The sequence below is a fragment of the Diabrotica virgifera genome, chromosome 4 (genome assembly GCF_917563875.1).
Source record: "Diabrotica virgifera virgifera chromosome 4, PGI_DIABVI_V3a".
Taxonomy (NCBI): Eukaryota; Metazoa; Arthropoda; class Insecta; order Coleoptera; family Chrysomelidae; genus Diabrotica; species Diabrotica virgifera.
In genome coordinates this window covers 117,946,487-117,959,495 of record NC_065446.1, presented here as the reverse complement: position 1 = coordinate 117,959,495, position 13,009 = coordinate 117,946,487, and the positions used below count along the sequence as shown (strand labels likewise).

Here is a 13,009-nt window from a genome sequence, read left to right as displayed (position 1 = left end):
AAAGTTGAATTTCTGGTGGAGTAGTCATGATGAGGCCTTGCTGGAAAGATATGCATGTGTTTACGAATTAAGCAAACAGTTTCTAAAATATACAAAGATGGAAGGGTTAAAATTTCGTGATCTTTAAAGTAACTTCTGCAATGGGTTGTTCTTCTGAGGCCAAACAGATATATTATTGCTCTTTTTTGTAATTTGAAAATAACATCAAATTGGGCAGCTGTACTAGACCCCCAAAAAGGAAGACCATATCGAAGATGAGACTCGAATAAAGAAAAATATGTTATTTTAGAAGATGCTAAATTGAGTTCCTTCGAAACAGATCTTATGGCATAGCAGGCGGAGGCGAGTTTCTTACTTAACAAATCGATATGAAGGGACCATTTGAGGTTGCTGTCTAAAAGAATACCAAGAAATTTTACAGAATCAACGGTAGAGATCTGGCTGCTATTCACAAGCAGGGATTGAAGAGCACCTTTATATGATAATGCTACCGTTTTATCCACGTTAAAGGAGAGTAAATTAGAGTCAGACCAGGTTTTTATCGTAAGAAGATCAGAAGTTATAGTTGCATGAAGAGTTGCAATAGTTGAGTTGCTCCAAGTGATACTGGTATCATCAGCAAAAAGAAAAATGTTTCCATCGATTTTTAAATTAGTGATGTCATTTATAAAGATAAGGAAAAGTAGAGGACCCAATACTGAACCTTGTGGTACTCCACATACAATGTTTTTGAGACTAGAGTCAGTATCATTTGCTCTAACCAGTTGTTTCCTATTATCTAAGTAAGGACGGAGTTTGTTACGCCACTGCTACTAATATTAAATTTTAGGTAGGTACTAACCAAACTAATAATATTTAATTGTTTTAGATTTAAATTACTTTGGTGGAAAATCAAAGATGTTAAAAGGAGTAATTTCCAAAAATAATGTTAAACGAGAAGCAGTTATTCTGTACGAAGAACATAACAACTGCTGTATGACTCGATCGCATGATAAATATATAGAAAATGAAGCTGCTATGTTATGCCAACTTAAGCACCCGAACATAATAGAGTTACTGGGTTATGACCCAAAAAGGAAAATAATTATATTAGAATATATGAACCATTTGGATTTAGCACGAGGCCTACTTAACGAGGTATGCATGTTAGTTCCTGTTTATTTTATTTCCGGAATATTTCCTTTGAAGAAGTGTGCGTGTAATTTTCCCACCCCTTTATTATGTATTATTCAGTTCGGAAAACTTAGCCGGACTGATAGCCAAGCGGGGTAGGCGGACGACGCCCTTTCACTTCACTCTGTGAGGTATAGTAGAATGATCATCATCATCAATCAGCCAATCGCGTCCACTGCTGGAAATTGGCATCCCTCAGTTCTTTTCAGTGTTCTCTTCACTGGGCCGCTTGTAGCCAGTTTCCCGCTACTCTTTTTGATGTCGTCGGTCCATCTAGACTCTAGACCAGGGGTGGGCAAATACTTTTAAGCGCGGGCCAAAATTAAATTTTCAAAATGTTTCCCGGGCCGGAGGACTATATCACGTACGTACGCTGCTCTGTGCACACAATGTTTTTGGTGGAATTTTTTTTCTCCCCAAGAAATTTTTTTGACAAAAATACTTCTTCTTGTATATGTTTAATATATATAGCTGTGTAACAGCGTAACAAGGGGCTGCGTGCTAGACATGACATGGCTAACTTCAAGCCAGTCAACATGGTTGTCACTTGTATGATTTATTGTATGTAAGATGTTTAGTAAGTCTTATAAAAATATAAAAGATTACTCAGTACTATGATTGTTTGACTTATAACCCATTAAATAAAGTAGTTTAAACATGGCGCAGTCAAACAGCTAGTTGGGTTACAGTTTACAGTCGAAAAGCTAAATTTATAGCAACTTGTACACGAGGTACCATACATAACCTACAATGGCAGTGATGGGAATAAATGTAAAATTACCACCAGATTTTGACCTGCAGGATCAAAATGCTGCAAGCGAATGGAAGTTCTGGAAGACTAGTTTCGAAGATTATTTACTAGCAACGGGACAAGACCAGTCAGCAGATAAAATGAAAATGTCAATTTTAAGAAATATAATTGGGGCTGAGTCTGCCAAAATTATGTCCACATTCGAGATCCCAGAAGCCGAAAATAACAAGTATGACTTGATGATATCACTAATCGATAAGTATGTTAATCCAAGGATGAATGAATCATTTGAAAGATACAATTTTATCATGAGGGTCCAGAAAGAAGGAGAGTCGTTTGAGCAGTTTCTTACTAGTTGTAGACATTTGATTCGAACATGTAATTATAATGAAATTGATCCAGAACAAACAGCCGAAGATAAAGCTCTGAGAGACAAAATATTAATGGGCATCAGAGATCCAGTTACTAGAGAAGCTCTATTGAGAGTGGACAAACTTACCCTACAAAAAGCCATCGAATTTTGTAGAACTAGTGAACAAAGTAAGAACCAAAATTTGAAATTTCATACCGAAAGAAAAGATGTAGACATAGGAGAAGTTCGTAAAGATAGGTACCAGGGCCATAGAAATTATAATAACTCTAGAAGTAAAGCGAATACCAATGAAAAATTCAAGTGTAAAAGATGTCAATCAACTCATGGGGCCAGAGAATGTCCAGCGTATGGAAAGAAATGTAAGAAATGTGGGCTTTTAAACCATTTTGCAAAGTCGTGTAGAGTGAAGAATATTGATGTCATAGATGAAGATAGCAGTGATGGATCAGCTGATAGTTTTGTAGGAAATGTCAATAAAGTATACCAAAATGTAAGTAGTCAAAATATTTGGGATGAAATTATAGAAATTGAAAACAAGAGAATTAAAGTAAAACTTGACACAGGTGCAGATGTAAGTATAATTCCATTAAAAATTTTTAAGAAAATTGATAAACAATTTAAAATTAGGGATAATCATTATGTACTGAAAGGGTTTGAGGGTACTCAGGCTAAAACAATGGGTGTCGTAAATTTATTTTGTAAACATAAAAATAAGTATGTTTACGAGGATTTTACAATTATTAATGGGGCAACTCGAGTTCTTTTAAGTGGTAAATTATGTATTGATTTGGGGTTAGTTAAACGAATCAACAATATTGAGAGTTGTGGTACTTTAGAATTAGCAGAAAGGGATAAATTTATAAACCTTAACCCTGAAGTTTTTAGAGGTCATGGTAAATTTTGTGGTAAACATAGGATCACTACAGTAGACAATTTTGAGCCAGTAAGTTACCCACCTGTAAATGTACCTGTCGCAATTAGAGATAATTTAAAAAATGAATTAGATAGGTTGACAAAAAGAGGGGCAATTGTCAAAGTTAACGAAATTGACCCCAGGGCAAGCATAAACCGCATTGTTATTGTGGAAAAGCAAAATGGTAAGTTACGTTTATGCTTAGACCCATTAGATCTAAACAAACAAATAGTCCGCAAACCAAGAGTAGTACATAAATTGGAAGATGTTTGTGCACAAATGATAGGTAAAAAGATATTTTCTGTATTTGATCTCTCTGAAGGGTATCATCATTTAGAACTTGACGAGACATCATCATGGAAATGCTGTTTTGCAACTTCTTATGGAATTTTCAGATATAAAGTATTGCCATATGGATTATCAAATTCCCAAGATCTGTTTCAAGAAGTAGTAGAAGATAAATTTAAAGGTATAGAGAATTTATTGATTTGTCATGATGATATGATTGTTATGGGAACAACAAAAGAAGAACATGATACAACTGTTAAAAAAGTGTTAGAAAGGGCTAAAGAAGTAGGAGCAAAGTTTAATGGGGACAAATTTCAATATTGTCAAGAAGAGGTCAGATTTATGGGTCAAGTTTTTTCACATAAAGGGATGCAAATAGATCCTGACAGAGTGGAATCACTTTGTAAACTTGAAAAACCAAATAGTAAAGTAGAATTACAAAGAATTTTGGGCGCATTTAATTACGTTAGACGGTACATTCCGAACATGGCTGAACATATTCAACCTCTTTGTCAATTACTTAAAAATAATGTAGAATGGGTGTGGCTCCCGTCACATCAAAAATGTTTTGATAATTTAAAGAACATAATTTGTAAATCACCAGCGTTAGTCCCTTATGATCCTAATCAAAAAATTATTTTACAATGTGATGCATCTAAAAATGGTTTAGGTGTTTGTATGTTCCAGAAATATGATTCTATTTTAAAATTAGTAGCTTGTGCATCACGAAATATGAATGATAGTGAAATAAATTACAGTCAGACTGAGAAGGAACTATTGGCAATTTATTATGCTACTCAAAAATTTCACAATTTTATTTATAATTTTGATGTTGACGTTCAATCAGATCACAAACCTATAATCTCCATTATGAAGAAGCCAATTTCCAAAATTGGATCAGTTAGACTCCAACGTTTAAGGCTTAAACTTCTCAAGTACAGATTAAATGTATATTTTGTTCCTGGGAAAGACATACATTTTGCTGATATGCTATCTAGGTCCAGTTTAAATATAGAGACACATGACCCAGAAATGTTTGAAATGGTCCACTCAGTGAGTAAACATTTACCTATGAGCCAGGAAAAGCAATCTGAGTTAAGACTAGCTACTAGCCAGGATGAGGCATTAGCAGTAATTTTTGATTTTTATTATAATGGGTGGCCAAAAGAAAAAAATGTTCCTCAAGTGTGTAAAAAGTACTATGGTATAAGAGATTCACTGTATTTTGAAGCTGGCATCGCATTTATTGATGACAAAATAATTATTCCGAAAAAACTTAGGCTTGACATGATAAAATTGCTTCACAAAGGCCATATAGGAGTCAGTAAAACTATAAACAAAGCCAGGAGTATATATTATTGGCCAGGACTTAATGATGATGTGACAAACTATATAAAAAAATGCAGGATATGTGAGAAATACAGACCAAATAATTTTAAAGAACCAATGATGCCTCATGACATTCCCAGACTAAGATTCAATAAAGTTGGTACAGACATTTTAGAGTATGGTTCAAAAGCATATTTAGTAATTGTAGACTATTTTTCGCATTGGTTGGACATTTCAATATTAAAAGATAAAACCTCCAGTTCAGTAACCAACTCATTTCAAGATACTTTTAGTAGATTTGGATATCCAGAAATTTTAATTGCAGATAATCTACCATTTACTTCGGTAAAATGTAAAAATTATTATAGAGAAAAAGACATTACAATTATGACATGCACTCCACATTACCACCAGAGTAATGGACTTGCAGAAAAAGCAGTCAATATAAGCAAACAAATTTTAAGAAAGAGTAATGAGGAAAATGTTGATTTTAGAGATTTGGTGATGGAATATAATAATACCTGCATAATAAATCTTGATGCATCTCCAGCTCAAATTTTACAGAGCAGGATCCTGAGAGGACAATTACCAACTACAGCTAATAAATTAGAACCTACAATCCAGAAACAAGTATATAAGAATGTATGCAAAGAAAAAGAGAAATTACAAGTACGTTATGATAAGACAGCACGAAGAAAACCAGTAGAGTTTAGAAAGGGAGATAGGGTAGTAATAAGAAGTTCAAAAGATAATTATTGGCGTAAAGCAATTGTGTTAGAAAAGGCCAATGAACCTAGATCATATTGGGTGAAAAAAGAAGATAACAATAAAATTATTAGACGGAATTCACACCAAATGAAACATTCATACACCACAACACTTGAAAAAGAACTCATTTTAGAACCCGAGTTGTACCCTGATATTCAGTCACAAAGTGTTCATAAAGATACCACTCACATTAACGTAAATGATAGTGTTAATAAAACCATTAGTTGCCCAAGCCCAAATGTAAAATCAGTACCTACATTGAGTCATAAAGTCAACCCAAATATTGAGACTTCTAACAGTTATAAGACGAGAGTTGGTCGTAATATAAAGACCCCTTATAGATATCGATCTTAGGGGGAAGGTGTTTAATATATATAGCTGTGTAACAGCGTAACAAGGGGCTGCGTGCTAGACATGACATGGCTAACTTCAAGCCAGTCAACATGGTTGTCACTTGTATGATTTATTGTATGTAAGATGTTTAGTAAGTCTTATAAAAATATAAAAGATTACTCAGTACTATGATTGTTTGACTTATAACCCATTAAATAAAGTAGTTTAAACAGTATAGACATACTCTGTCTGTTTTTTTCAATGTCCATCCAGTAAGTTGTCGTTAACTATTTTGATTGGGAAATGAGCCGCAATTAAATTGAAAAAATAATTTTATTAACGTTTCGACGTCCAAATCGGATGTCGTTGTCAAAATATTGTATATCTGTACTTCTAGCTCTGTCCCACAGTGTTTACCATCGATTTTTTAAGGGTTTTCATCTCCGCTGTTTCGAGCAATATTTTTGTCCTTTCTATATCAGGTCGTGTTTCTGCCGCGTATGTCATTATTGGTCTGATGACTGTTTTGTAAATTCTGCCTTTCATTTCATTTCCGATATTTTTATTTCTCCATATTGTGTCATTCAGGCAACCTGCGCCTCTGTTTGTTCTATTCACTTGATCTTCCAATTCTGTTTCGAGCTTTCCGTAGCTAGATAGTGTGATGCCTAGATATTTAAACTTCATCACTTGTTCCATTATCTGACCCTCCAGCTTCAATTTACATCTTATTGGATTTGCTGTTATACCCAAGCATTTTGTCTCTTTTGGGGAAATTAACATGTTAAATTTTTTGGCGGTTATATTAAATTGGTGCAGTATACGATGTAAATCATCTTCACTCTGAGAGATTAGTATTGCATCGTCTGTATAGCAGAATATTTTAATTTGTTTTTCTCCCATTTGGTATCCTTTTTTAGTTCATACTTTTTTTCATCCATGATCAGGTTGAACAATAAAGGACTCAGGGAATCCTCCTGTCTTATACCATTGCCAGCTTCAATTATTGGGTCAGTTAGTTCATCTTCTAATGTTACTTTTATTGTTTGGTTCTGGTAGATGCTTTCGATCGTTGACAAAAATACTATAGGTATCATTTTAAAGCATTTGGACAAATATATTTGACTGTTAATAATAGATAATAGTAATAATAAATAATTGTCTTACTGAGGTGTACATGCAAACAATTCGTGCCCAGTCAAATATGTCACGTAATTTTCAAAGAAATATGGTCCATAGCATTATTCATAAAAAGGATCCAGATAAAAAATGAAGATATTGAACAAGTGGAAAAAAGGATTCTGGATTACGGAAGATCTAAATCTTAAATCAGAAATTCGATCAAGAATAGGGCAATTAAGAGCATCCTTTTGGAAGATGAGGAAATTTCTGAGCAACGAAACACTCAATCTGCAAATCCGATATCCAGATCCACTCTATGGCAGAATGTTATATCCAGATCCACTCTATTCTTCTTTATGGTGCCGAAGCTTGGAGTGTTAATGTTAACTTAATAAGAAAGCTGGAATCTCAACGATCATAATATTACGAACGAAATGGTGCTGGACAGAATGGGAAGAGACAGAACTTTTGACCACCATCAAAAGGAGAAAGATATCACATTTGGGGCACAGAAATGATAAGTATGGGCTATTCCACGAACATACGCCTGTTTTGGATTACTTCGACAACGAATATTTTACTGTGCAACATAAGAAGTACGAAAGTAAATGGCGCTAATAATTATTCCAATAAACAACAATGTAATTTGCAATTTACTTTCGTTCTTCTTATTTTGCACAGTAAAATATTCGTTGTCGAAGTAATCCAAAACAGGCGTATGTTCGTGGAATAGGGTATACGAGTTGTTGTAGCTGATAATGAATGGTAAAATCGAAGGAAAAAGGGGTCCTGGTAGACGAAAAATTAGCTGGCTGAAACCAAAACATCACTGCCTCGAAGAGTGAGAGAAGTGCACTTCAATTCTATGTAGTAAAGTAGAGATATGGTTACAGCTCTTCTAAATTATAATACTCTCTATTATTTACATATTTCATTATTTATATGAACACTACGCACACTAATACTTTTGATTTAAAAAAATCGCATAAGAGGTTAAAAAAATTGCTTGCGGGATTTATCAACGGGCCGAATAAAGTAAGCGAAAGGGCCGGATCCGGCCCGCGGGCCGGCTTTTGCCCACCCCTGCTCTAGACGGTGGTCGTCCTCGGCTTCTTTTATAGTTTCTGGGCCTTCATTCCATGATTTGTCGTTTCCACCGTCCATCTTGTGTTCTAGCTGTGCCCTGTCCAGTTCCACTTAGCGTCGTAGCTCTTTCAATGACGTCTTGAACTCCTGATCTTTACCTGATTTGTTGGTTTGTTATGTGGTCTCGAAGGCTAACGTTCAGCATTGCACGTTCCAAGGCTCGTTGTGTAACTCTGAGTTTATTTGCGGATTTCTGCGTCAGTGTTAAAGTCTCTACTCCATAAGTTTGTACAGGAAAACACATTGGTTATAATCCTTTCGCTTGAGACACGTGGGAATTGAACTTTATATAAAATGGCTTAGTTTGCCAAATGCTGCCCGTGTAAGTCATATTCTCCTCTGTATTTCATATGTTTGATAGTCTCTGCTTATTTTGATCTCGTGTTCCAGATATTTGTAAGTATCTGTTTGTTGTATGGTATGATTGTCAATAGTTATATTCCACTCATTGCCAGATTTGTCATAAGTTTAGTTTTCTCAAAGTTCATTTTTAATCCTGCTCTCTCAGACATAGTTTTAAGCGAATGTATCATAGAAACTATATTACTGTAAGTTATCTGCGATTAATATATCATCTGCAAACCTCGATGATTTAATCTTTCTCCATCTATGTATATTGATGCCCATATCTTGCCATTGAGTGTTCTTAAACGTTGACTCTAGAGCTGTCGTGAACAATTTGGGAGAAATATTGTCTCGCTTGTCTTACTCATCGACTTAAGCTAAATTTTCTGTGTCTTCGTGTACTTGATGTAGGATTCTCATAGATGTTTTTGATTAGTGACGTGTATTGCTGTTACAAAATCTCGTGAACCTAATTCATTCATTTGGTGACGTCAATATACGAACGAAACGATTGAATCCGACATTACTGAAAATATCAGGGTGTAGATGGGACCCTGTCGCGCAATTCGCAGCAAATAAAATAGTCGTATGTTTTTAGGCTTCATTTTATTTCGGTTATACATACGCATTTTTAAGGTTCACGAGGTTTTGCACCAACTCTACCTGTAGCCTATTCGGCTTTACTTTAAGGCTTCTCGTAATCCGCAAATGCAAGAACCAGTAGTAGGTTGTACTCGATGCATTTTTCATTTTTTTTTAAATAGAATAATGATTCATATTTATTTTGTAGATATGTTTGTAGATATTTTTTTCAATTATAGTCTCAACATCCTTCTATACGTATTTCATGCTTTCCCAATCATGAGGGAAAACTTGAGAAACTCCTTTGCTATTATTATATATCCATAAGTGGATTTGTGCGTCTGTGTAAATAGTTTTGAGAAAAACTATAAATTCTGTCAAGAGAAATAAAACACAATTTGCAGAAACAACAAATCAGCTACAGAGTTTAGGTAAAGACAAAGGTGATGCAGAGCCCGTACTCGATGGGCTCCCAGAGCGTAAACGACTCTATACGGAAGCCGGTGATGGACTGGATAATTTGACTCAAAAATAATATATGTATACACAGAAGTTGGGCCCGCTTGTAGCGAATTGGAGTAGTTTGGCCTAGGCCAAACTAGTTTATCCTGATATAAAGACGCACACTTCAGGCCAAACTAGTTTATCCTGAAGTGTAGGTTTTTATATCAGGAAAAACTAGTTTAGCATAGTCTAAACCAATTTAATCTAGTCGAAAGTAATTGATTACAGATTGGTTGCTGATTTAAACGTAAGTTTAGAAGACACTATTGAAAGCTGTAAGACTTTTAAGTATTTAGGGTAAATGATAAACCGAGATGTCACTTGTATGAAAGATATAGAACTGAAAATAGTACGGGGAAAACAAGCCACGAAAGCACTCCATAGAGTGATGTGGAAGAACACTCAAAACAAAAAAAATGGATTTTTCAGGGCATAGTGCTGAATATTACCCTACATAATTTACTATTACCCATTTAAATAATAAATGTACCACAGATGCCATGTTTTCTGTACTACATGAGGTTTATCAAGCATTAAACAATAATCTGCACACTGCCACTGTTTTTTGTGATTATGCCAAAGCTTTTGATTGTGTGAATCACGACATTTTGATAAAAAAACTAGATTTCTACGGAATTCGAGGTATTTCTTCGAACTGGTTTCAATCTTACTTGGATAATAGGAAACAACTGGTTAGAGCAAATGATACAGACTCTAGTCTCAAAAATGTTGTATGTGGGGTACCACAAGGTTCAGTATTGGGTCCTCTACTTTTCCTTATCTTTATTAATGACATCACTAGCTTAAAAATCGATGGAAAAGTTTTTCTTTTTGCTGATGATACCAGTATCACTTGGAGCAACTCAAATATCGCAACTCTTCATGCTACTGTAACTTCTGATCTACTTACAATAAAATCTTGGTCCGATTCAAATTTACTCTCTTTTAATGTAGATAAAACAGTAGCATTGTCCTATAAAGGAGCTCTTCAACCCTTACCTCTTCATAACAGCCAGATCAGTATCGTTGATTCTGTAAAGTTTCTTGGTATTTTTTTAGATAGCAATCTGAAATGGTCCCTTCATATTGATGTGTTAAGCAAGAAACTATCCTCAGCTTGCTTTGCAATAAGATCTGTTTCAAAGGAAATGAATTTAGCCTCTTCCAAAATAACATATTTTTCTTTGTTCGAGTCACATCTTCGATATGGTCTCCCTTTTTGGGGTTCTGGTACGGCTGCCCAATCTGATGTTATTTTTAAATTACAAAAAAGAGCAATAAGATATCTGTTTGGCCTCAGAAGAACAACACATTGCAGAAGCTACTTCAAAGATCACAGGATTCTAACACTACCTTCTTTATATATTTTAGAAACTGTTTGCTTAATTCGTAAACATCTACATGTCTTTCCAGCAAGACCTAGACATGACTATTCCACCAGAAATTCTACCTTTGACATCTATTTACCGATCCCGTCCAGTGAGTTAGTAAAGAAATCTATATTATATTCTGCAAAAAAACTTTACAACCATCTCCCTCTACAACTTAAATCTGCAACATCTTTCCCCAAGTTCCGTAAAATGACTAAAGCCTATTTATCTGAAAGACCCTATTATTCAACAGCAGAGTTTCTTAACCAATAACTAAGAAAGTACAGTATTCTTATTTATAAGTATAATCTTAATCTACATTTGAGTGTCATATGCAGCAGCTTAACTTAACTTATTAAATTTCTTAAGGTAGATTATGCAATTTGCAAATTTTTTTTTTTAAATTATGCAATAGATTGTTACTGTTTTTTTTGTTTATCTTTATTATTTTTATTTATGTAGACGATTTATATCATTTTAGTAAATTGTATTTGTTATTTGTTATTGTTCTTATTTTTATGATTCTTGTAAGCTTTGTCTATAAAATTGTTAAATTTTTCATGACAATAAAGCATATCTCTATTCTATTCTATACAAGAGCGGAAGAATAGCCAGTGGCAGTGACAACAATAATACGGAATAAAATACGAACAGTTGAATTGGAGTTTATGAGAAGGTGTCTACACCAGGAAGGATATAATAAGATCAGAGGAAATATGAAACAGAATAGAAGTAGAATGCTCAATTACAAAAAAGATGTGGCAGTAAAAGTAGAGCCCTGAAATGGTACGGGCATATACAAAGAATGCCGGAGCACAGGTGGCCGAAAAGATTACTGGAGTGGGACCGTCGGGGAGGAAGATGGAGAGGAAGACCTGTTGTGAGATGGAAAACTTACATAGCAAATGCTATGATAAATAAAGACCTCGTCAGAGACGACTGGGAGAATAGAGTGCTATGGAAGACGACAACGGCAAACTCATAATGGGAAAAAGCCAAGAAGAAGAAAGTAATTCAGCGAACTAGTACGGCTTAATATAAATAATAAATTGAATAAAATACTTTGTTCTTGGAAAAATAATAATTTTTATTAAAATTATAATAATTATTCGTAACAAACAATAATAATAACATTAGCATGTATCAATATCTTCATTCAATGTATCATTATGATACAATATATCGATGTATAATTTTTTTACCATCCCTGTTGGGACTTGATTTGGAAATTCCCCGCATGTAAAAGTCCTTACATGTTCGCTAAATTATTTTCGGCTCGGATAAATTGGTTTAGACTATGCCGTACTAGTTTATCCTGAAGTGTGAATCTTTACTATATCAGGATAAACTAGTTTGGCCTGAAGTGTGCGTCTTTATATCAGGATAAACTAGTTTGACCTGAAGTTTGCGTCTTTATATCAGGATAAACTAGTTTGACCCGAAGTATGTGTATTTATATCAGGATAAACTAGTTTGGCCTAGGACAAACTAGTTTGGCCTAGGACAAACTAGTGTGGCCTACGCGCGATGGGACAAACTAGTTTGGCCTAAGCCATACTAGTTTATCCTAACGTGCTTAGGACAAACTAGTTTGGCCTAGGCCAAACTAGTTTGTCCTGAAATCGGGTTTGGCCGGTAAACATATACACATAAGCGATAAATGGCACCGAGCGAAGACTGGAGTTTTGTGAAACGATTGCTGTTCGGAAGATATCGCAACGTATTCTATTTTTTTGACGAAACAACGTTTTGTATTAACGGAATCCGGGACATTTTACACAATTTGCTATTTTTCTATTGCTACCTTAAAACAACTGCCGAAAAGTATAACCTGACACTATCAACAGAGAAAACGCAGTCGATGGTAATATCCAAGGACCCAATTAGATGTAAATTACTAGTGGACGACCATATAATCGAACAGGCAATGGATTATAGATACTTGGGTGTGAAAATATCTAGCGGCAGGCATCTGTGGCAAGAAACAAAACAGCAGACAACGAAACCAGCGA

General features: G+C 34.7%; 1 protein-coding gene across 1 annotated transcript in view; it reads left to right on the top strand.

Annotated features, from left to right (window-relative positions):
- LOC114337502 (calcium-dependent protein kinase 6) overlaps positions 1–13,009 on the top strand; it is a 182,621-nt gene that overhangs the window by 135,141 nt on the left and 34,471 nt on the right. The window contains exon 5 of the mRNA XM_050648381.1: positions 869–1,137. Coding sequence (XP_050504338.1) covers positions 869–1,137 — 269 coding nt within the window. The remainder of the gene's footprint in view (positions 1–868; positions 1,138–13,009) is intronic.